General features: G+C 35.7%; 1 protein-coding gene across 1 annotated transcript in view; it reads left to right on the top strand.

Moving 5' to 3' along the window:
• Nucleotides 1-15,078, top strand: part of COL19A1 (collagen type XIX alpha 1 chain) — a 170,385-nt gene extending 155,307 nt beyond the window's left edge. The window contains exons 40-46 of the mRNA XM_070954645.1: nucleotides 1,643-1,678; nucleotides 1,772-1,816; nucleotides 3,369-3,539; nucleotides 4,090-4,156; nucleotides 5,818-5,946; nucleotides 14,773-14,850; nucleotides 14,942-15,078. Coding sequence (XP_070810746.1) covers nucleotides 1,643-1,678; nucleotides 1,772-1,816; nucleotides 3,369-3,539; nucleotides 4,090-4,156; nucleotides 5,818-5,946; nucleotides 14,773-14,850; nucleotides 14,942-15,078 — 663 coding nt within the window. The remainder of the gene's footprint in view (nucleotides 1-1,642; nucleotides 1,679-1,771; nucleotides 1,817-3,368; nucleotides 3,540-4,089; nucleotides 4,157-5,817; nucleotides 5,947-14,772; nucleotides 14,851-14,941) is intronic.
• Nucleotides 15,079-23,198: the final 8,120 nt, after the last annotated feature.

The raw sequence follows: 23,198 nt of genomic DNA, 5'->3' as shown, positions 1-23,198 counted from the left end.
TGGTAACCAGAACCTTGAAGTGCACCCGGAAGACCACTGGGAGCCAGTGCAGCTCGCGCAGGAGAGGTGTCACACGGGAGCGCCATGTCGCTCCCATAACCACCCGCGCGGCCGCACTCTGCGCCAGTTGGAGCCTCCGGGTGCTCCTCAAGGGGAGCCCCATGTAGAGAGCGTTGCAGTAGTCCAGGCGGGAAGTGATGAGGGCATGAGTGACTGTGTGTAGGGAGTCCCGATCCATAAAGGGACACAACTGGCGAATCAGGCGAACCTGATGAAAAATCCTCCCGGTCACGGCCGTCAAGTGCTCTTCTAAAGACAGCCGTGAATCCAGGAGGACACCCAAGTTGCGAGCCCTCTCCGTGGGGGCCAGCGATTCGCCCCCAATAGTCAGCGATGGCATCAACTGACTATATCGGGATGTCGGAAACCACAGCCACTCGGTCTTGGATGGGTTGAGCCTGAGCCTATTCCTCCCCATCCAGATCCGCACGGCCTCCAGACACCGGGACATCACTTCAAGGGCATCGTTGGGGTGGTCCGGGGTGGAGATGTACAGCTGGGTGTCATCAGCGTACTGATGGTACTTCACCCCAAAACCACGGATGATCTCGCCCAGCGGCTTTACATAAATGTTGAACAAAAGGGGTGAGAGGACTGACCCTTGTGGCACCCCACATATGAGGGGCCTCGGGGTCGACCTCTGCCCCCCTGTCAACACAGACTGCAACCGGTCGGAGAGAAAGGAGGAGAACCACCATAATACAGTGCCCCCCACCCCTAACTCTTCCAACCGGTGCAGCATGATACCATGGTCGATGGTATCAAAAGCCGCTGAGAGGTCTAATAGGACCAGGACAGGACCAGGACCTGTCCCGAGCCCTCCAGATATCATCAACCAACGCGACCAATGCCGTTTCTGTGCTGTACCCAGGCCTGAAGCCCGACTGGAACGGATCCAGATACGTCGTTTCATCCAGGTACTGGGGGAGCTGTCGCGCAACCACACTCTCAACAACCTTCGCAAAGCGAAGGTTGGAGACCGGATGATAGTTAGCCAATACTGCCGGGTCCAGGGAAGGCTTCTTGAGGAGAGGCCTCACCACTGCCTCTTTCAATAATTATAATTTCATAATTATAATTAATTATTATTATGAAGTCCCTGCAAAGCTACTCTACCAAAATTATTGTTTCCTCCTCCTCTGCAAGTCCCCAAAATGAAACCACTAAAATTTGCTGGGATTTTCCATTTATTTAGGAGGGAAAACCCTCCTCAGCAATTAAACATACCTGTAAAGGAAACTGATCTCGCAATAATAAAAGTGCATACTCTGACCTAGCTAGCTATATAGTAATGAGTAATTTTATATTATTTTAGAAGTTAGTTTTACTGATAATTTGTAGGCATTAAATGCTACTCTAAGTCCAACACCCACTTTGTGGTTATTTGATTGAAGAATGCCTTGAGCCCTTTGGAACCTGAATGAGTAGGACTTGGGGCAGCTGCCAACTGTCTTCAATCACTTTATCAGTTGAGATTTTGCATCCTGAGGGCTTTATGCTTATATTCTGTTCTGTCTTAAGATATAGATAGCAAAATTCATACATTTGGTAATATGAGGCTCATTATGTTTTTTTTCCTTAGGGTTTAAGTGGGAAAGATGGATTGCCTGGTCCTCAGGTAAGAAAACTATTTATGTATGCAGAATATAATTGTGCTTTTGGCCTTTGTGAGCAAGAATATATATTTTAGCAATACTTTCCATTTTTGTAGGGTTTAATGGGTAAACCTGGTGATAGAGGCCCCAAAGGAGAACGCGTAAGTTACTTTGCCAATTGTCATACTATTTATCCAATTTATTATTTGCAATTTACATGCATACTTGTAAAATATAAATGCATATAAACTCAAGTATTATAGCTTGCAATGAATATTAATACAGTGGAAATCAAACATATTAAAATGGCAGATTATTTAGAAGTCTTAATGAATTCATTCCAAGTTTGCGACCTGAACTAAATGCAGTATTTTAAGTGGGGTCTGACTTAGAGTCGATTACTTCCCATGCTCTGAACACCATACTCCTATTAAGGCATCCCCAAATAGTATTAGATTTTTAGCAGCTGCAATACAACTGGTGATCTATCCTTTTCACATATATTACTGCCAAACCAGATCTTCCCCAACATATATTTGCTCCCATATTTGTTCCTATTAAGTGTCATCCTGTTCATTTCAGCTTACTGCTTATACACCATTCAAAAAGGCAGTTTAAAAAGCTAAGAAGGAAACAAAAAGTCAAAGCATTGTCCTCCAAATGGATTGGGAATTCAGCTCCCAAAATTTGCAGCAAGCATATTTTTTTTTTTAATTTGATTTATATGCCGCCCTTCTCCGGAGACTCAGGGCGGCTTACAATGCGTTAAGCAATAGCCTTCATTCTTTTGTATATTTTATACAAAGTTTACAGGATATTTTTGATATTTTTTGATATTTTTGTAATTCTAGTATATTTGGTGGTCATGAGCTTGGAGAAGGCTGGTTTATATAGTTATTTGAGTGATGGATCACTTTATATAATTAATATTACACCTAAGACTTATTTCATTTTATTTTGGATTGTAGACAACATTGTCTTTACAGCCCTTATGATAAAGACATCAAGGGCGTTGTCAAGAGAAACTTCTTTGCATAAAAGAGGAAAGCAGTTTTGTGGGTTTTTTTGCTGTATTCCCCATCCTATTTTATCTAAAATTCAGAAGATAAACTAAATAAGAAAGATCTCTTTTAAACATTTGGTGTATTTAAAAAAATCTGTAGTTAGAAGAATAGAAATTCCTATGGATTTTCCTTTCTTTGCATCATGTCCTTCAGTCTTCTATATTCTTATATTTTCTTTCTTTTGCAGTGCTAAAATATTACAGCTGATAAGGAAGTAGAACTTTATGGGATTTTCTGGTTGTTTTGTTCATGGGTTCCAGTTTTCTTGGTCTTCTCTATGTGGTTCTTTAACAGAATGTTATTCTGTAGTGTAAAGAAATATTATTTAGAAGGACTGTAAAGTGCTTTGAATTTGAAGGCAAAAAAAAAAAATATGCCTCAAAACATGCAGGGATGCCCACACAGCTGGTTACTCTTCTTTTCCCAAAATAGTGTGGCTGTGCAATCATAAGGGGAAAAAAGTATGTTTAGGAAGATGCAGAAGGTGCTATGTAAGCACCTTGCAAAGCTCTAAGGCATGTTTTTGGCTGGAAATACAAAGAACTGCTCCCCTCTAATTGTCTTTAATATTTTCATTTTCAAGAGATTTAAGATAAATGAAAGCTCAAGCAAAATATTTGACCCGGCATTCTTTTTTTTGTTTCAACAGGGTGATCAAGGTATACCGGGAGACAGGGGCCCACAAGGTGAAAGGGGGAAACCTGGCTTACCAGGAGACCAAGGGCCTCTAGGACCTACTGGATCTGCAGGGCAAAAAGGCAATTCAGGACCTCCAGGTCAAAAGGGCCCTCCAGGTGTTCCAGGAATTCCAGGAATACCGGTAAGGTGAAGGGCAGGGAGTGGTCAACCTTCATTGGCTATGTGCTACACCTAACATTTTGGAGAGGGTAAAGCTACAGTGGGCAAATTTGCATTATTTAATGGGAAGGACACAACAGGAGGAAATATAATGAAATGGGTTTCTATTCTAAGCCTATTTTAAAGATTAAACAACAGCTTGTATATGTTTTCTACACCAGAAGAAAATCCAATTTTTATATTCAGAAATTGCAGTTGGAAGGAGTTCTGGGCCTTCAAGTCTGCATGCAGTCTATTGGTTTGGATTTGGCTATCTTTTCTTTTTTTTTTAATTCAAAATAAAACTCTGAAAGAATCATTGAGAAACAAGTATTTCTAGGCAGTAGTATTGCTTATATGGTGATGGGTGGTTATGGTTATGATGCTAGCAGGTTTTCATTACATGAATTCTATTTGTAACTTTTATTGTTGCAGAGCTCTTAATAGAAACAGGAAGACAATTTTATTTGTTTTGATGATTTTGTAGCCCAAGCCGTCTATTCTTAATCTCTTTCATTTTTTTATTTCTTCAGGCTGATTCAATTTCATTTGAGGAAATGAAAAAATATGTCAGACAGGAGGTTCTTAGAGTTTTTGAAGGTAAGGAAATGGCAAATGTATTCACATCTTCATTGTAAATACTTGCTTCCAATCGTGCATTATAGATCTATTGGATATGTAACATTTGAAACAATTTCACTGAACAATTTCATCATTTATACAAATACATTTAAAATGCTTAAGACAGGCAGGTTCCTTCCAAGTCACCTATCACAAATAATGGTTTGACATTCAAAATATCTTTAACTAACAATCTACTTGTTGAATGTGTACTGGAATCACAAAGGATACTCACCTGTTAGAAGGCAGATAGCAATGAAACCTATAGCACCTTTATATATCCATCCTACATCCTCCAAAATATGATGAATTGTATCTAGGGAAAAGTTAATTGAAAAACATTTTCTTGCAGTGCTGGATGAACAGTAAAAATTGAGATTTTTAAGCTCATGGTGGTCTGTTTTAATCTTGGTTTTCCAAATATTGTGCAACTCTGCACAATGCAACACATTAGAGTGTTCTTGATGTGCAAAACCCTCAGGGTCAAGTGAAGCAATAAAATCAAATAAAAGAAGACCCACTTATGACTTTCTTCTCTTTCCTCTTCTAAAGTGAAATTATGCAAACCAGAGGCAGTTCAAACTACATAGAAATAGAGGGGATATTCAGTGTCAGTTTCTGGACTACACAAACTTAATAAGGTGGAGGAAAAGTAACCTATATTGCCAGCTTCCTCACCAAGTCTTTGATACCAGTCTGCTCTTCAATCAATATTATGCAGGGGGTAACTAGCCTGTGCAATCTGTAACTTTTCTCAGCATTTTTTTTTCTCTTTGCTGACTGAGACAAAGAAAAATAACAGAATAAACAAAATGAAACAAAATAATCCTACTCTTAGGCACTCACAGAGGTTTCCTAAAGAATGATTCCTTTTTGTTATTTGAATTAAAGAATACTAAGATACATGATTGTTTTCTAGGAAGAGATGATGCTAGTTAACATACATATCTTCCATGCATCATTTTGTATCAAATGTTATGATTAAAAAATGCAATCATATCTATTGCACACACGATTCCCACATACCAAAGATTTTGAAAGATAACAGGGCCCAGTTTTGTTCCATCTATATCTGACACAGGAATAGGTTTCAGTTCAGACTAGGCTAATTGCAGAGAGAGACTGTGTGCATTTCTCATATCCTAGCCAACTTCCCCCATCATTTTATTAAAGCACACAAGCTTAGAGGTCAAATAAGTGATGAGGCAGAAAGCTGAATGGGGATATGGGAGAAGTGCACAAGACTCCCTTGGAATTACATAGTTTTATCTATTTCCTTTCATGCTTCTAGAAGTTAGTTTCAGACCAAGGAGACTTCATCACCACCCAACAATAGCCTACTTAAAAGGCTAAAAATTATAAATAATAAAGCTTCTGTCGTTGGTCCTTCACCCATGGCAATTAAACACATTAAAAAGGTAACATATTGCCAAACTCAAATACACAGGTCAGGAAAAATCAGAAAGCAGGCTAGGAAGAAAGGGAGAAGTGAAAAAAAGAAATGATCACTTTAATGACCACTTATAATTTGAAAAATTATAAACTGTAATATTGTAGTTATAGATAAAAATATTTTTCCAAGTATTGAAAAGACATTTAATGCTATTTTATTATCCTTGTTGCTTTTTTAATAAATGAAGAGAGGATGACTCAGTTTGTGTCTCAACTGAAGTTGCCTGCTGCTATGCTAGCTTCCCAAACTCATGGGAAGCCAGGTCTTCCAGGAAAAGATGGATTACCTGGGCCACCTGGGGAACCTGGACCACCAGGTAGGGCTTTCAATCTCATTCCTATATGCATATTTTGTTTTTAAAGTATTCAAACATCTTCAGAGCTGAGTAAAACTATACAGGTAGTAGCTTTCTAACAATTAACTTTTAAATCTATACTAGCATTTTCTAGACTAGATCAATATATTAACATTTGTTTAGGAGTCTGTTTTGTTGCATATTAAACACTTCTAAATAGCACATAATCTTAATAACTGATCACATCAGGCTACTGATATACTCTTTTTATCAATCTACAATTATTTTAACAGGATAATTAGTACCTGAATATTAATAATATGAGGATTTTCCCAAAATCAGCTATTTGAGTTTCTGATCTTAGGGATCCAATGTGTTATAAAATATATACAAATTAAAGTGGGCCAAAATGAAAAACTGTAAATGTTACAATTTATTACTTTTCCAGTAAATTTAACTACATACATATATTCTTGTAATTACATTTGTGCAGTATCTAAAGAAAATTTAGCAAGAAATTCTGTAAAGCGGCATATTGATTAACTGAGGGGAAAGGAATGTTTATAGTTATTCGGTATTATGTTTCATTAGTTTCAGTGAATCAGTGAAAACAGACTATATTGCCATTTTAGATGTACAAACAAGATATTTAGAGTTCACATTGTAAAACTATGTTTGGGATAGTAGATATAAATCCTTTATAAGTATAGGTAGTTTTTAATTATTATTTTTTGTTAGTTTGGTCTGCTCTGGAGTCAGAGCAAGTCAGACTGGAATGAAGAACATGAAAGCAAAGCTGAAGAAGGGCGGAACACAAAGCTGTAAGGAGAAGAATAATGGCTTAGAAACTGAGAAAGAGCTCAGAATGAGAAGAACCAGAATGAAAAGATCAAGCATTGTTACAGAGAACTAGAGCTTTTTCAGAATATGGCTTGCTCCTCAACGAAATATGCAAATTCTTGTAAATAATCGACTTGAATATCTCTATTGCTGAGATTGTTTAACTAGGATGCACAGAGTGAATAGCTAAAGATGTTTGAAGAAGAAAAAAAAACGAAAACCAGCAAGCCAAGATATAATGTGAATGATTTCCCACTGGCATGTGAAGGACTAGAAACAATGTTTCTAACAGAAATAATAAAAGCTGCTTACAGTGTTATAGTTATAAAGAGATTATCGCAGAATATCGCTGAGTATAGCTTATTACCCCAATGCACCAACCCTAAATCAGCCATGCTTTAAAATGTTGAACAAAATGTGTACTTTGAATTATATCTAGGTACCCCCACATAGTAAACATTTCAGTAATTCAGAGCTAATGCTGCAGTTGAAAATTCAGTTAAGTCAGGTTCGTTTACTTCCAAAAAGATCTGGCTTGTAAGATTTGCTTCTCAGAGAAATACATCTACCATCAATGTTCCTTTCTTTAAATGCATAATACTGCATTCACTCTTCTACAAGAGTCCTCAGCCTTTGGGGCTAAATGGCATATTAGGAATATTGAGCATTTAAATGGACACTATTCCAAAATGGCTGCTGAGGGGCATTCCCATTTACCAGATGGTAGTTGCAGGTCACACAACCTCTTACAAAGCACCAATTTACCAGATTATTACTCACTAATCCCGCTATCCATCCTCCACTACCTCATGAGATGTTCTGTACCTTCCAACTAATTTTTCTCCGCTCACCTCTCCCATTTCGGATACTCAAGGTTACGACTGTAGGACTACCCAATTTGAGCTGCCAAATTCCAGATGGTTACAAAGAGTTCGACACATCTTCCCGTAGTTCATAACATGGGAGATGAGGTTGTCATTTTTTAGATTTTCCACAGAATATTGAAAGTGATTGGAAGCCAGTAAATTCCAATTCTGGCCAATCAGAAATTTGCAGTAGCAGTAGGCTGGCAATTTTGAAATTGCTTCAACTCTTTTCACAAGGCTGAATGAGTATAATATGTTTTCCAATAGCTTCTCAACAGAATATGGAACATTTTTTGCACATATATTGTCTATACAGGTAGTCTGCAACTTAACAACCACAATTGGGATCAGAATTTCTCTTGATAAGCAAGGTGATTATTAAGTGAGTTGTGCCTGATTTTATGACCTTTTTTTGCCATGGCTGTTAAGCAAATCACTGAAGTTGTTAAGTAGATCACTGTCGTTAAGAGAATCCAGCTTCCCCCATTGACTTTGCTTTTCAGAAGCTGGCTGGGAAGTTGGCAAATGGTGATCACATGACCTCAGGACAAGGCAACCTTTGTAAATATATGCTGGTTGCCAAGCATCCAAATTTTGATCATATGACCATGAGAATTCTACAATGGTCATGAGCATGAGAATCAGTCATAACTCACTTTTTTCAATGCCACTGTAACTTTGAACAGTCCCTAACCAAATAGTTAAATGTTGATGGGGATTCTGGGTCATCCTGGTCATAGTTGTCCCAAAGGTGCTTTTTTCAAAAGGCAACTGGACTTTGTTTTTTCTTGAAGACGTTTCGCTTGTCATCCAAGAAGCTTCTTCAGTTCTAACTCAGAATTGAAGAAGCTTCTTGGATGAAAAACTAAACGCCTTCAAGGAAAAACAAAGTCCAGTTGCCTTTTGAAAAAAGCACCTTTGGGATAAACAAACGGTTATAAGTTGAGAACTATCTGTGTAAGGAAAAGGAAGGGGGAGAAATCTTGAATCTAAGTGGTATTTGCAGCTCAGCATGCATGACTTTTTGGTTTGTTAGAGTACAATGGGGAGTTGGAGAAAAATCTCAGGAAGAAGCTAGAGAAGATAGAAAGAATCCTGAAATCACCCTTCCTATTCCTGCAACAGTGGCATGATTGATGGATGCTTTTCCCACCAGCTAGTGATGTGCTTAAGATGGAGGGCAGGAAAGCCAAGGAAGTGACTGGTTGCTTATCTCGTACAATTGAAACAGCACCATTTGGTGGTGACTCAGAGTATGCAAAATAGAGGCAGAAACTGGATCTGCAAGTGGGGTAAATTTCACATTAGAATGACTTTGTTTCTGTCTCAGGGATGGGAGGTGACCAGTGTCACTGAATTGTACAGGAAAGTCTTAAGCCTCAATTGGTTTAAGGTTAAAATTAGTAATAAAACAGTTTTGGTCACTAATTTGCTGAGCAGTAGGATGTTTCAGGGCATCTCTTAATAAGAGTCTTTTAGGTAAGACGAGAGGTATAGAAACTGAATGAATGAATGAATGAATGAATGAATGAAAGAAAGAAAGAAAGAAAGAAAGAAAGAAAGAAAGAAAGAGAAAGAAAGAAAGAATGAAATGAATGAATGAATTCCCTCATGTGATGAGAATAATAAATTAAATCACTTGGGATTATAGTTGTATTGCTTATTTTCAGTTATACCATTTGAGCAATGGAGTCGGTATGGAAGGTAAGGCTAGAAAGAATTGGGAAATATTAATTTCCCAAAACAGAAATTGTAGTATGCCCAACATTTTCTTGCTTATTAGCTTCAGTATTCAAGCAGGATATCTCTATCCCACAATACACAAGCCACCAACCACTAAGATACATTAAAGTACAACTTCAGTTATTAAGTGAGACATTGAATAAAAAGTGTTTTGCAAAACTAAATAATAGTCTAGTTAAGAAGTATAAATTTTAAAGCTGAAATTCCTGAATTGTTTGGAAAAAAATAATAACCATGTGGCAGTCTATAATTGCATCGACCCTGTTTTTTATATAACTGAGCAAGTAGAGAAAATATAAAGAATTTTCCTCACAAGTCCAAGTGGTCCTTATTTAACAGCCACTCATTCAGTAACCATTCAGACTTCCAACAATGCTGAATGTGTGGTACTTACAGCCAGTCCTTGAAGTTCCATCCATCAAAGTATCCCAAAGTCAGCCATTTGCAACCTTCTTTGCTGGCTTCTGGCAAGCAAAGTGAATGGGGAAGGTCGCAAATGGCGACCAGATCCTCGCTTAACAACTCACAGTAATTTGCTTATTGGTGTCAACCAGGAATACCAGAATTGCTATTGCTAGGCAACACTATCATGTGGCATCACATTTTACTGCACTCCTTAGCAATGGAAATTCCATAGCCAATTGCATTTGTCACAGAGGACTACCCATAGACACTTTATATGTGCTTTTGTTGAAATGAAAATAATGGGTAAAATTACTACAGAAGTTTTTTTTCAATGCAGAAGATAACTGAATGGATTTCTAAAACATGTCTCAGTGGCTGACTTTTTTTTTAACAACCTTGTTCTTAACTAGTTCCATGCACTGATATGATATATAATATTCCTCAAAGATCTCCACATTTGTAAGATAAAGAAAAATTCTTCAAAAGATATTCTGAAACCTGAATCCCAAACATGAAATTTTCTCAGTAGAAAGTACCTTGATCTTGTCCGATTATTAAGTTAAGTAGAAGGCAGAGCAATGGACTGTAGAAACATAGCCTGTTCAGTGATAAATAACCCAGAAATGATTTTCATAGTTTTAATCTATTGTCCTGTCATCAGACTGGAGGGCAAGAGGAATATTTTCTCAAGTGTGGAGAACTATAATGTACTATAGGTTTCCAATTCAATAAAAAATATACACAAAAAAATGTTATATATGCTAAGGCAGATTTTGAGTGAAAGACAAAACATGCCAACTTTTCTATTTAGAAGGAAAAGACAGGCATACATCAAAGAGAGAAGTGTCTTTTTAATGACCTTTTTAATTCCTACACCTAGCATTAGAAGGTCTTCTAGAAATTTCTAGAAATTTTAATGTTTCTTGTCTAGTTAAGAGGTTTATAGTACAGTATATAGGCACCATAACCTCTGCAGCCCTCCTAGATGGTACTAACTCATCCCAAAATATAATATTTTAATGTCCAGAATCTTGCAAGATAGACAAAGCTTGGAAAATCTTTTATCTCCAACATCACTCAAAGTTGTGCCACAGTGCTGGCATCTGAAAAGATTGCTGACCCACCTATAGGTGAATAAGGAACTCTGCACCTTTTAAGTCTTCTAAATGGAAAGCCTAGATTCTGATCTTACAAAGAAGCAGGACTTTTGTTATCAGTAGGACTGAAGACTCAGATGTGCAGCCTAAAATTCATTGATTGGAGAAAGATACAATGTCTTGTTGTCAGCATTCCTTTTTTTCAAGTATTCCAGCCTATGTTTGTCTCTTCTTGGACTTCTACTCATCCAAAGAAGTACTGCTCATCTAAACAGGTTTTGCATTATCCTCTAAACTTCCCAAATGCTACCAGAGCTAACAATGTGGTTGATTACTGCATTATTACTACTGTATCTTTACAATAAATCATAATTAACAAGCCAAATATATGCTGTAATAACTTATCTATGTTTCATCATACATTAATTGTGAGAATTTTAGAGTTATACCTTTTTCACCTTATAATAAATAATAAAACCTTATAATAACACCATAGTTTTCACAATAAATTTAAAATGTCACTCAGGTAGACTGTGAAGTTAAACTCTGAAAGTTTAATAATTATTAAAATATACCTCATATTTAAAACTGCTGTATTAATGACAGATATTTGTTTTGGATTGCTCTTGAATATTTGGATTCTCTTACAATATTTAAGTGTTTTTCTTATTGTTTTGACTCTGTAAAATAAAGCTAAAATTTAAAAATTGTTGATGAAATGTTTCATAAATGTTTTGTTATTGCTCAACAATGTAAAACTATTTTATGTAATTTGGATGTAACTGATCATTGTTTTTTAGAGTTCATAGTCATAAATTGTGAATTGACTTTTATATTCATGTCAGGAGATGTTTTGGGTTGCCTTATTTCTTGTTTACCTATGGTTCCACATTATTGTTTTATTTATTTGTTTTATTTAGCCATGACACATATAAGGTAGATATCCAAGTAATGGATACTATGAGGATATCTAAGGGAAAAAAACTTTTTAAATGTATAGCACCAGGTGTGCCCATGGGCAGAAGAGTGGCCAAATAATCAAGATGGCAGATATGGCTGCACAATCAAAACCTCACCTTTGTAAAAAAAGCGAAGCAGAATTTCAATCACAAGACCATAGCCAAAATCTAGACTTTTTTTCATCCTTCCTGAAGATGCCTCTTACAGCTCAGTAGGGTTAGTTTGAAGCAATGTTTTTTATTGTAAAATAAAGGAAGGTAATATAACAAACAACAAACGTAACAGACGCTCTTGCTAGAAAGTGTAGTGATTAAAATAAATTGTGTACCTTTCCGATTAAAGTGTTTATTAAATTAATCATGGTAATTGGAGGACATTAGGAGTTCTATTCAACAGGAAAATAGTTTCCCAGATAATAAATGAAGATAACGATTCTTATTACTTTTTAATTTATGAAGATATTACATTTCACTGTCAGTTTGTTTTTTAATATATGTCATTTTCTAAACAGTGTGCATGCTTGCTGACATGTTTGTTTTGTTGAGGTAACAGTAATTGAAATCACATTTAACCATAATTGTATTGTTCTAATTTCCTTCATCTGACAACACTAGAACATTAATCCCATGTTAGCACTGGCGTGCATGCATGCATTCATTTTGCTGAGAAAACATTCAGCTACAGGTTTCTGATGCAATTCTTCATTTTCTTGAGCCACAGGCTGGATTCACCTAGCACCTCTAAGCCATGATATGGCTTCTTTAGTTTTGGTTTAGCAAATCTGTGAACTATATCTTTTGTGAATCATGATTTATGTCTTTGCATGATTATGAATTCAAATATATGTTGTTTACTCAATCAACTGATAAAGCAAACCATGGCTGTTCTGCCGAAGGGTAGGTGGGTCAGCTGGCTTCTATTGGTCAGTATCCAGCATGCTATTGTACCTACATGGATGCTGCTTCCCGATTAGAGTCAAACTGTGTTTTCTGAATGTATTGCTAAAGACATTTGTTTTCCTTATTCAGAAGCAAGCAGAGAAATGTATTGGAAGGAGACATACATCTTTGTCTCCTTTCAAATTGTGGTCATGCTGTTTGATCAGGATCATCACTTTGAACAACAGTGAACAAAGAGTTAAATCACTCCTAAATTAAGCCCTTTGGGGTACACACACACACACACACACACACACACACACACTTTATATTCAAAGTAATTTTCAGTTTGAACCTTTTTCAGTGTCAGAAACAGAATCAGGAATCAGAAGTAGTAAAAACAGACCTCAGCATTTTCAAATCCACAGCTTATGCATTCAAATATGTATTTCTGACCCATGTTATCATTTATTTCAATATATTTCCTCCTTAGTATCGTTGTGACAACCCATCTAAAATTGTGTGACTAAACAATGTGAACTGACCCTGCATTTGGAAATAAGCAATTCAAAATTGGTTTCTCTCAGCTATCTGCTGTATCTATCTTCATCCTTTAATTCCCTTAATGTCCCTTAAACCTTTTGTCCATCAAGAAGAGGATGCCTTTGATGCCTGACAGTTTTTCAGAACCATTGATTAGCCTTCCCATTTTCTGGCAGTAGAAGATGGAATTTGTTTTAACGTCCTGCTTTTTCACAAAATCACTTTGTGTCTCAAATTATAGCTCTTTCAAATATCTGATTAGAGTTTTATAACATGGATGAATATAAAGATGCACAATTGTCTATAAGCTTTCTCTTGATTTCACTGAAGACATCTGAAACTTTTTTTTTCCAGAATTGCTTATACAACTTCATAAGGGGAAATCTATTCATATAACTTCAAAACTGGACTTCAGTCTTAGGGAACCAGCAGGAGGGCCTTTTTGTTTTCCTCAGAAACAACTATTTTGAAGGCCACAGATCCACCCAGGCCTACTGGATCTTTATGAACGTTCTCCATGTCTATCAAAATGGAATTCTAATATTCCCAAGGAAAAAAAATGCTATTTATATCTCAAAGAAGCGGCTTCCCCACCTGTTCTTATTTTTAATAATTTCCATATGTTTCACTATTTTCCATATAGTCCACTGATCATGTAGAGCAGCCTTTTCCAATTTAGCACAGTCCAGATGTGCTGGGATTGTCACTCCCAGAATTTTCACCCAGTGTGGACATAAATTATGTCAGAAAGGTGGCTGAACAAGGAAAGCTGATATAGGTAGACTCTATACTAGTGCAAACTTAAATTCAGATCCCCATGCCCATGCTGTGGTTAGGTTCTTATATTGTGCTAAGCCATCATGTTTTTATGGTATATTGTGAACTTAATGCAGTATGTGAACAAACTCAATACAATACCCGAATAACCTTGAATTTTTCAGCAACCTTCACATATAAAGCATGCAATGGTTACATCATTCTGTAATTATCCGTTCCTTGGTAAACCAAGCACAGATACTTGAACCTAAATTTCCTGTGTTTAAACAAAAGCTATATTTTACCCTGTACTTGTTTTGGCAGTTCATTGCTGCTGAAATCTCAGGTTGCAAGTCATATCGTAATACGCCCTGTGCTCAGCACTTTTAATGATATCCTAAACTTACCGCAAAGTTGTTCACTTCTCTGCCAATTCCCCATTAAACTTATTTTCAAGTACTAACAAAAAGAATCCATTGTTTTCCCTTTCACTACACCTTCCTGTCTTCAAATCCACTTTAGTCCAAATTAGGCAAAATTAATGCCAGTAAATGGTTAAATATACCTAGCCATCACCTTTTATATCAACCTCTGCTCTTCTCCATTGGGAATTTTCTATGTATAGGAAGTATGTACAATATTGCTTAAATTTCCTGCATGGGAAAATAAATTAAAATGTTCTTTGAGGAAAGAGTCTAACAAAACTTTAACAGTGTCATTTCAGGGCACTCTTATTCCGTTTGTATTTATCTTCTCTAGGCTACAGAGGACAAAAAGGTGAAAGAGGTGAGCCTGGAATTGGCCTTCCAGGTGATCCGGGCCCACCTGGTCCTTCAGGTAAATACAATTCCTCCTATTCTTGATAATACTGCTGGATCCCTGACTAAAATTAACAAGGCTAATTGCAGTTTCTTGTTTGTTTGTTTAGTTATTGGTATACAAGGCCCACATGGAGCTCCAGGAGAACCAGGTGTACAGGGACTACCTGGCCCTGCAGGAAGATGCAATCCAGAAGATTGCTATTACAAAGTTTCTCAAAGTCAATCCCGAACAACTGGGAAATGAACACATATTTTGGATACATTTAAATTCCTCAGTTATCTTTTCCTCACTTCTTCCCCCCATCCCCCTATCAAATTTTGAAATTTAAGTTTTAAACTATTGGTGAATTTCTGTCTATGTATATTTTACAGAGCATCTCAGTGGAACCATGTCCAGATTAAACAACTGAGATGTTGTTTTCTTGAGTTCATTCCATATGTTTATACTTTTACTGTATTTTTCTTTAGCAAAATGTGTATCATGATGGCCTGTTGACTTCTTAATGGTTTTTTAATTTATGAGTTGTTTTTTTAATGAGTTTCTTACTTTTACCTTTAACACAGAAGCCATATTTAGTTTTCTTTTGCTGGATTTTGCAGTTCCATCTATTCAATGACAAATATAGTTTATAATATGGTGGAATTTTGAAGTTTTTCTTAAAGTTTGGTTAAAAAATCTAAGTAGTGACTGGCATTTTCCTTGCTTCTGTCACCATAATGCAATATGGTAAGATCTGCAAGGCTTTTTTTAATGGTGTCTACATTTCTGAATGACCTAAAAGACTTTTGAGTAATATTACCCTATTCGGGCTGCAAATTTGGAACAACTAAAAGGCAGTAGCAAAGTGATACAGAAAACTCGTAAGTCTAGCAATGCTCTAGTCTAGGTATTGCAGAGAAGATCTAGCATTCTTAACTTCTGAGTCTCTCTCCCATTAGTTGTTACTCAGGGGAAAATGTTGTAAATGCAGACAGCACCTAAGTAAACTATGGCTTAAGTTATATACTCACATTATAGAAGCGAGTTGTAAGCATGGTTTTTTTGGAATTTTCCTTCCTATAAGGAACTGCTTGTAGGGTTTTCCTTGCATATGTGAAAAAGAGTCTGATTATTAGAAGCTAATTTAGTTTTCAGCAGGATTGCTGGTAATAACTTGTCCTAGTTAAAATATACATTTGCAAGTCAGCTCTACTACAGGATGATTATATCAATTATAATACTGTGTAAATCCAATCACAGTATCTATAGTCTATAGTCCTGTCAGCCCCACTTGGTAGACTAGACCAGGAAATCAGTGGCACAAGAAGACTGGAAGTAATCTCACTTTGTTTTTTATATAACTTTATAAATTTTTTTAAAAGGGATTTAAAAAAATAGAAGCAGTTTTTGTTGAAGTTAGTTACAGCAACAGAATCTTTGGGTCTGGTTCAGCTCTATCTTCCCTTCCCCCCCACCCCCACCAAATCAGGGAGGTGTCTGCTTAATCCACTGTTAAATATCTTGTTTTCCAGAACTTTAAAAAAAAAAATGTTTCAGCCCCCTTTCCTTAAGTTATGGTTCTTGCATATTTCTACCAAGGCCATTTTTCTTATCATCTACAAATTCTTTCTCAGGATGTTTTGTGGCCTCTAGCCAACATGCAAGTGTCCTGCTTTTTGTAGACAATAGAGTATTGTTCAGTACTATACACCTAGAGAACAAAAGATTATAGAAGATTGTACAAATGTAATGAATTTTCAAGGTTTATTGTAAGACGATCAGGGCTTTAGCTCGGGTAAAATTCTGACAGACTCGACAGAGAATTTCTGCAAGTAGCTGTAGTTTGGAAAGAAGTATCTATCATCTTACATCTTGATCAGCGATATTTGTTGGACTCCTTGTTTTTGTTGGACGGGGAAGGAGAAGAGCAGTCAAACATCAGCAATCCCACTTATCTTATATATATTGATATAAGATAGGCTAGTTGGCACACACAACCTTTACCTGAAAAGGTACCTAAAGGTACACACAACCTTTACCTGAAAAATTCAGGGATTGAAGCAGATTCCCATTTCATTTATCTTGAGGAGAAAATGATTGTATAAAGTGAAATAAAACTGTTTGGCAGAGATATATAGTAGCATTAGATAATGAATAGCATTGGCATCTAGGACTAATGAAAACGACGACTGTCCCCTGGTTTAATTCCTATTTTAACAAATTAACTGCACTTTTTAGCTCTTTCACGAATAGATTTATCTATATGAAAGCTATTTTTTTTAAAAAAGGAAAGTGCCTAGGTAGAAATAGTAAGGCTCAATCGAAGTGTAGTTCCTTGTTGGTGGGAAATCTTTTATATCTCATGTAAACAACATATAGTAGCTGAGAACCATACTGGGCAATTTGATGGCAGCTACAGCTGTAGTAGAGTAGATAGTGATATAATTTGTTCTAAATTTGTTCTGAAGTTGCATCATTGTCCTGTTTTGATGAAGCAAAAGGACATCTATGTTTCAGTATTGCAAGATGGACTGCCGGATAGCTATGATGTCTGGCAGGATTTTGTTTTGAGATTTTAATCTTGTTTTATTTAAACTTTTCTAGTGATCCCCAATTTAATTCAGATTTTCAATTTTTTTTAATTTAAAATTTATTTTATTTAGACTTTGCTATGAGAATAACTATAAGTGCTATATTTTGGCAAGATTCTGTAAAATGTCACATTTTGGAAATATATAGAGTAGCCGAGATTATATATAATATGATGCTTTGTGTATATTTTGACTTTTCACTGAGTGAAATATAAATGATAAATTATTTAGCATTTTACATAAAAGTAAAAGTATAATACTTGAATTGATCAGAAAAACAAAATATTTATATATTTTGGGGAAAATATGTTCAATTCATATTGCTTTTATTTTTATTTGCCTGTGTTTGGTAATTATATTTATTAGAAAAATCATTTGTTCAGGGTTTTATTACGTGATTGAGATAAATGTAAGTTTTTTCCTCTTGGTTTCCTTCCTGAGAAATTTTGGCAATATGACTTTCCATCATCAACTCTTAAAGCTATTATGTAACTTTGTGCAAGAAACAGGCCAAACTCAAAGATTGCTTAAAAATGTTCATGAATTGCAGCACACCAAGATTTCTATTCTTATCCTTAAAATCTACATTTGTGTGTGTATATATGTCAAATTTTAGTTCGTTTTAACATTTTGAAGAGTGTATTGCTCTTTAAACCCAAATAACCTATTTTGTTTTTCTAGTGCCTTTCACATGGTTTTTAAATAGTAAAGTTTATTCTAATATTTTAAAAAATAATTTAGGTATTAGTCTGAGCAGCCTATTTTAACTGTGGTTCATGATATTTTGAGGCGTGCATATTTTTATTCTTTGTGTGCCACACAACAGGCAGCTTTAATAACTACTTTTTAAGTAAAATATTTTCTTTCTCTATCAATAGAGTCAATCATTTCTGAAACTGTTAAGTGATACTGAAACCATAAATTGAAATACAGAGGATGTATTCAAATAGAATGCTACAAATCAAACCTCTGTGGAGGAAAAAAAAAAGTATATTTTTGTATTTATGCACCCTTTTAAACAGACTGCAAGAACCATTGGAAAACTAGTGGATGTCTTTGGATCTAAGGTCTGTGAATAAGACTAAGTGACTGAGTGATAGAGGTCTTGCATTGGAGCATCCACAGCTAATCTATTTCTGCAGATAGAATCAAAGCACACAACCACTTAGTAAATTGTAAGCATGGAAATTGGGACATTCAATTTAAGAATGGACTCCAGCAAAACTACACTCAGTTTAGGAGTCTGTTTTCAGATTCATTCTCTCCCTCCCACTCTCTCTCTCCCTCTCTCTCTCTCTCTCTCCCTCCCTCCCTCCCTCCCTCCCCCTCCCCCTCCCTCTCCCCTCCCCCATTTCCAGAAAGAAAGGATTACTATTACACTGGTACACAGTATGCCCTTGAATCTGGAATAATGAGGGCAAACTTTATTGAAAATGCCTCAGTTTACCCTATGGTATCTTGTACTGATATCTCTCGGGATACACAAAAGCTGCTTTTCTTCTTTATCCCCCAACACTTTTTCTGTCTCTTAGCCAATTACTAAAATTTTGTAGCATGGAGCACTCTTTCTTTTTAACTTATGAATATGATTTAATAGAGTTTGAATTATATAAATGCATATATAATAGGAAACTGTGCACTAAATAATAAATAAACTTGTTCAAGTTTCTTTTTTTTTTTTGTCTTTACAAGATAATATATTTATCATTGTTTTTCTTTTCTTTTTTTGGTCTTAGAATTAATGTATAAATAAGGGAACAATTCAGGCAAGGTTATATTTGTTTTTTTTTTCTTTAAGCCTCATTGTTTTCAGCAGGAGATAACTTAAGCAGATGCTTATATCTCCCCTTTGAATCAAAGGGATTTGATAATGCTTATCTTTGGCTGGATAATCCTCATTCTGTATTTTTTTCCACCCCAGAATAGTTTGAATATAATCACCATTTATTTAACATAGCTTGTACATAATAGGGTAACAAAGGCTTGGACACAATCTTGCCCCTTCCACATCTGCGTGTGTAAATGGGGCAGAATCCTTACTGGGTTTCTGGGGATCCCCATTTTGTTCCACATTTCTTTATGGGAGTAGTATGTATTTCAATCTTTACATAAATGAAAATGCCTTGGTATCGATGTGGAAGCTTTATGCTATCTATCTCAGATGTTAAATTTTAATATCAATATTTTTATATAAAAAGTCAATTTGGTTTTAGCTAATATAAACCTGGGTGTTGCCTTTTCTTGTCTTTAATTTAGTTTACACTTTATTATCCCATAGGGGATGCAGTGGCTCAGTGGCTAAGATGCTGAGCTTGTTGATCGAAAGGTCAGAAGTTCAGCGGTTTGAATCCTTAGTGCCATGTAACCGGGTGAGCTCCCGTTACTTGTCCCAGCTTCTGCCAACCTAGCAGTTCTAAAGCATGCAAAAAATGCAAGTAGAAAAATAGGGACCACCTTTGGTGGGAAGGTAACAGCGTTCTGTGCACCTTTGGCATTTACTCATGCCGGCCACATGACCACGGAGATGTCTTAGGACAGCACTGGCTCTTCAGCTTTGAAACGGAGATGAGCACCACCCCCTAGAGTCGGGAAGCATATATGTGTGAGGGGAACCTTTATCTTTACCTTATTACCCCATGCAAATGTGTTTGACACAGCACAGGTTTTTCATACCTCTGATAACCATTAAGAAAACACAGGTCATTATGATGATGGTTGTAAGCTTTCAACTGCAAATGTTTTTGAGTGAATTTTAAAACTGTAAGGAAAGATGGTAAATAAAATAGACCAAATGGATGTACAAACTTTACAGGAACCAAAATGAATGTCACAGTCTAACAATTAAAGGTGCTTAGTTCTCTGATCTTTTGAGTTTAAGCAGGCTTACTTTACTGTTAGATTATGATCTTGGTTCATTGTTGCTGTTTTCTTTTATAAAATACAGATGCTTTTAAATTATTTTCTGAACTTTTCTATGTAAATATTTATTTATCTCATGTGCTCATAGCAATTGATGAAGGCATATTTTATTGTTGCCTTTTCATTACTGAATAATATTGCCTTATTATTGTCCTTACATCTCTATTTTTGTTTTCTTCAAATCGACAAGTGAAAACTTCACTTGTTTGCATATGGTATCTTATCTGCTTTGGTCTTAATTTTGAATGGCATTGAATTGAACCTGAAAGATTTGTGTGTGTGTGTGTGTGTGTATGCATTTATAATAGTGAACTTGTGGTTATTTATTTATTTTTTAAATCAGCCACATTTAATTTGTAGTTGGTTCAGAATTTTATAAAATTCAATTTCAAAGTTTTGATAGAATTTGTATTTCCACTTGGTTTATAGTGTTAAATTTCATTCAACAATTTCTCTTTTCAGTTTCTTCTGTTGTTTATTTATGTTACTGCTATGTTTAAAATAAAAATTTACTGATGGAACCACAGGTTTAAGATTGTGTTTCTTTTTATATGCTGTCCAGATCCTATGCAAATTATTTAATAGATTAGCATTTGTGAGTAATAGTGTATATAGCAGTGCAATCAGAGTACTTCGCTCCATAAATATTACTAACAAATTTATAACACAATCTTAAACATCTTGACTCAGAAGGAACATTCATTGAATTCCACAGATTTACTCCTAGGTAAATATGTGAGTATTGAATTGCAGCACCAATTTATAATTCATACACTTTAATACATAGGAAATTGATATTTTAAAATGGTAAAGAAGGACAGAAGTAGTTTTCAAGAGACCATTTTCTCTACAGACTGTTGGCAGGTCTAAGGTATTTTGATGCTGGAGGACAAAGGCATTATATATACATATAGACTCATGTAAACATGTACACCAGGGGTGGTTCTACTTACCTTTACTACCGGTTCGCAATGCGGCTGCCCGCGCTGGTTATCACATTGGTGGAGGTACTCAAGGTCCCCTCCATTAAACACTGCCCTCGTGTAGGACATTGGAAGCATGCTTTCTCTAGTGTTGTCCCCAGCCTCAGGAATAGCATTTCCCCAGAGAAAAGAAAAGCCGCCTCCCGCCTAGGATTCCAGAAATCTTTGGAAACCTGGCTTTGGTCCCAGACCTGGGACTGATATTTACTATTTTTTCAATGACCGCTATTTTGCCATCTATTAGATTATTTTAGGCTGGGCTGCCTACGTGAGTCAATGTTTTTAGCTATTTCTATGTTTTCCTACTTTTCTAAGCCACTAGATTCCAGTAGAATTGGCCAGTCAATGAATTTAAATAAACAAACAAACAAATAAAATTCATTTATTCTGGAAGCATAATTTTCATAGGATGACTACCAACAAAGTGGAAGGAAAAATAATTGAGGAACGTAAGAGCTCATCTAAGCTGAGTGAGTTCTATGTTATAAGTAGGTATTAGCCAGCCCACTTTCACCTGACTTTGGTTTTCCAGCACATGAAAATTGGTGTGGAAACTACATATACGTATGTATATATATCCATAATGTTTTCCCCATATCCGCCAAGCAAAATCTGCCAAAGCCTTCTTCTACGTTGGGTTTCGGTTATTTTTCTATCTGTCATCAAGCACAGTAGCTGGCACTCACCACAAACAAATATTTGTACAGACCTTTCTGAATTTATAAGAAATAGCCCAATTACTATGACTGCATTTTGATCATTGGTGTATTTTGTATGCTACTTGTTAAAAAAAAAGCAATTTGCAGTAGTTTAGCAAATAAATTAGCTTGAACAACCTGGACAATATGAACTTGAGGGATTCATTGGAATAAATTATCAAGAAGGCACAGGTGAAAATAACCACATAATTCATTCTCAACACGCAGAAACTAGACAAAAAGAAACAGGAAAAGTGGTGTTTATTATTTTAAAAGAGTACTTTTATTTTTGAATTGCAAATGACAGCATGTGTTTCATAAAATAGGGATAATTATAAGGGATGTCTGTTTAATGAAAAAATAAAGCTATGCTCAAAATGCATTACAATTTTTGGAGAATGTTATATACTTGTTTTGTTTTTTACTACTTCCAATTTTTTTCCAAAAGGGAAATAAAAAATGCTGTTTGTTTTATTTTCATTTACCTTCTATAAAAATGCAAAGGATTAAGTAAGGTTATTTATTTCATTTGTATACAATCAGAGATAAGATATTTATAAATAAATAAACTCAGCTATAAATTTTAACTGTTCTCAAAAGATTAAAAATCCTTTCGCAGTGGTTTAACTTTTAGATGTTTCAAACAGAGCAGAAAACTAAGTTTATTTCACCTGATATATTCCTGGTAAACCTGGCACTGAAACACTATAAATATATATAAACTCCTCAGAAATTAGCACTTTTAAAAACAGTGTGACTACATCTAGATCTCAGGCTACTTATATCACTAAAATGGGCCCTAGGGAGAAAGGAAAGAAATTGGGATAACTTACTATTCCAATGCATTAGACTGTACAAGAGATGGTTGTTATGTACTCTAGAAGTAAGCACTTTAGGAACTTCAAAGAACTAACAGTTGAAAAAACATCTACTGCCTTTCATCATAATTCAAGAAAGAAAAGAAAAGCCACTTGGCATCACTTTGTAAAGCACCATTTTGAAACGTTTAACTGTCTTGTACTGTTTTAGGAAACAGATGGAGGGAACAATCAGAACATTTAGCTCTATCAAGGCCTTGATAAGATTTGCTGTATTTTTTACAGTCTGATTTTTCTAGACTGTTTCTCTTGGCGGTCGGTTGATATCTGCAAATCAAAGTTGGCTTCATGTCATTTTGTTCAATGCTACATTTT

This window comes from Pituophis catenifer, unplaced genomic scaffold, assembly GCF_029215685.1.
Source record: "Pituophis catenifer annectens isolate HBS135680 unplaced genomic scaffold, rPitCat1.0.hap2 SCAF_1, whole genome shotgun sequence".
In the NCBI taxonomy this organism is placed as follows: Eukaryota; Metazoa; Chordata; class Lepidosauria; order Squamata; family Colubridae; genus Pituophis; species Pituophis catenifer.
This window is presented reverse-complemented; position numbering and strand designations above follow the sequence as displayed.